Source organism: Egretta garzetta, unplaced genomic scaffold (assembly GCF_000687185.1).
Source record: "Egretta garzetta isolate BGI_Z169 unplaced genomic scaffold, ASM68718v1 scaffold59, whole genome shotgun sequence".
Taxonomy (NCBI): domain Eukaryota; kingdom Metazoa; phylum Chordata; class Aves; order Pelecaniformes; family Ardeidae; genus Egretta; species Egretta garzetta.
In genome coordinates, this window is record NW_009267230.1 from 535,349 (window position 1) to 537,726 (window position 2,378).

At 62.1% G+C, this 2,378-nt stretch overlaps 1 protein-coding gene across 1 annotated transcript in view; it reads right to left on the reverse strand.

Annotated features, from left to right (window-relative positions):
- Positions 1–73, reverse strand: part of DCTN3 (dynactin subunit 3) — a 4,748-nt gene extending 4,675 nt beyond the window's left edge. The window contains exon 1 of the mRNA XM_035902731.1: positions 17–73. Coding sequence (XP_035758624.1) covers positions 17–73 — 57 coding nt within the window. The remainder of the gene's footprint in view (positions 1–16) is intronic.
- Positions 74–2,378: the final 2,305 nt, after the last annotated feature.

Consider the following 2,378-nt stretch of genomic DNA (forward strand, 5'->3'; position numbering starts at 1 on the left):
GGTCGATGGCATTTGCACTGCAGAGGGAGGCGCGCAGGCCTCCCGCCGCCCGGGCCGTCGATGGCTCCTTCATTCCGGCGTGGTCCTCCAGGACAGCGGTGCTCGGATGTATTAAAAGAAATAGATATAGTGATCCGCGGGCCGTGTGGATGCGGGGCCTTTGAAATCCAGGAGGCTGCCGCAGGCTTTCCCCCAGGCCTCAGCCTGCCCGGGTTCACCTTTCTCCTATCGACCGCTGCGGGTGGTGCTCGCTAAAAAGTGAGATGCTAACGAATGCAGCAGCCAACGCCAGCCCCACCGCTGCCTGCGAGTGGCACTCGCAATTGCACCGATACCTCAAGGGGACAAGATGGGTTCGTGGTAGCAGCGTCCGCTGCAGAGAAAAGTCTGGAGACTTTCCAAACCGCAGAGGGATAAGTCCCCAAAGCACCTTGCGGCATCCCCTGCGCCCCAGGGCTCAGCCTGCCCCTGCCCCGTCGTGCCCATGTAGCCTCAGCGGTGCCAGAGCTGCCACGGGCTGGAGGGCGGTCCCCGTCCTTCTTGGGCTGCAAGCACAGTGTTGGGTGTTTTCCTGTCATGCACAAGGGAACCCTGGTCAGGGTCCCAGAATGGGCTCTCAAGGCTCACACCATCTGCTAATCGTGAGTACTTGGTTAGTGTGGCTGGCAATGTAGACTTCATGGCTTTGGGGACCCTCCCAGTGCCCCTTGCTGAGAGCAAAACCCACTGTGCCCTGAATAAGCTTCAGCCATCTAGATGTGTTCCTGCAGGGGGTTGTACAGGGCTTCCACGCAATAGGAGGGAGCTGTGGGGTGGCCCAGGGCCCCAGCAACCCCTATGGCCTCCCCAAATCTCCCTGGAGGATCTGTGCAGTGCACTCGGGCAGGAGGAGCAAGCTGAGGCCCTGTGTGCTCTGCCTTTTTTCCCAGGGATCAATAGTTGGGCTGCGGAAGAGGCATCTTCAGAGGGGAAGAGCTGCGCTTTGTTCCACAAAGGTGACAATTAGAAACAGCTTCATCAGTAGAAGCGGCCGGGGGCTGCAGCAGGGGCTGGGGGCTGTGCACACAGTGCTGCTCTGTGTTTAGAAGGTACTGGGTCTACCATGGCTTTGTGTCCAGCATGATGGGCAGTGCCCACGAATACACAAATCCCCGTGGGTGGGTCACAGATAGCCCACCCCTGCCCAAGGTGAGAAATTCGGGTTTGGAGGGGTTGGAGGAGATCCACCCTTTAAGGTCCCACCCTGCCTGTGAGCCTCAGAACGGGGCTAAACCCACAGTGCTGGCTGCCCCCAGCCCAGCACAGTGGAGGGTGAATCTGCCCCCACGCTCTTTGGGGCTGAGGGGAGGCTTCTGACCCCACAGCCGTCCCTGGAGCCTGCAGTGGCACACACTGATGCCACGGCCGCCTTGCCCCGAGCCCAGCGCTGCGGCCGAATCCAGTGCTCCTCTCGCTAGGCTGGATCGTCCCTGCATCCTCCATCTCCTCCCTCCCACTCAATTACAGTCCCTGCGGGACGCGGGAAGCAGGCATCGATCAGGGCTGGTTACTCAGGTGACAGCAGCTGTGTCCCCGAGCCCCCCCCGGGAGCGTGGCAACACACGTCACCCCCTGAGCTGTGTAAGGAGTGGGGACACGGGCCCGCGTGTGCCCTCCCGGCTCCCCGGGGCCCTGGCGCTCGATGAGCTGTGGCCGGTGCTGCCCGGCAGTGACAGGGGACATGAGACCCCAATTAAGGCTGCATCGATCCCACTCTGGCTCTGCTCGGTGGGCTGTGCCGTGCCGTGCTATGGCTGCAGTTCTGTGCCAGGGCTTAGCTGCCCCACGCCCGTACAGCCCTGGCACCCCTACCCCAGAGCAAACACCCTGGAACCATCTTGCGGCTGGGGCACACATGGGACACGCACACACACACACACACACAGGGAAAGCCCACTGTGGCCTCGTGCACGCACACATCCACACACGCACACACCCCACTCCCACGTTCACACCCCCCTCATCCTCGTACCTGCCTACAGGGCCCCTCTGGCCAACCTGGCCTGGGGTAGCCCTAAGGTCCTCTGCACAGCTCCTGCGTCCCCCCCCCCCTGTCCCCACTGTGTCCCCAACACATCATGTCCCCGTGTCCCCAACATGTCCCTCCCATGTTCCCACTGTGTCCTCAACATGTCCCCCCCCCGTGTCCCCAACATGTCCCCCACCGTGTTCCCTTCGTGTCCCCAACATATCCCTCCCTGCGTCCCCAACATGTCCCCTCACATGTTCCTGCTGTGTCCACGTCCCCCTGTGTCCCCAAAATGTCCCCCACTGTGTTCTCTTCGTGTCCCCATGTCCCCCACCGTGTTCCCTTCGTGTCCCCAACATGTCCCCCACCG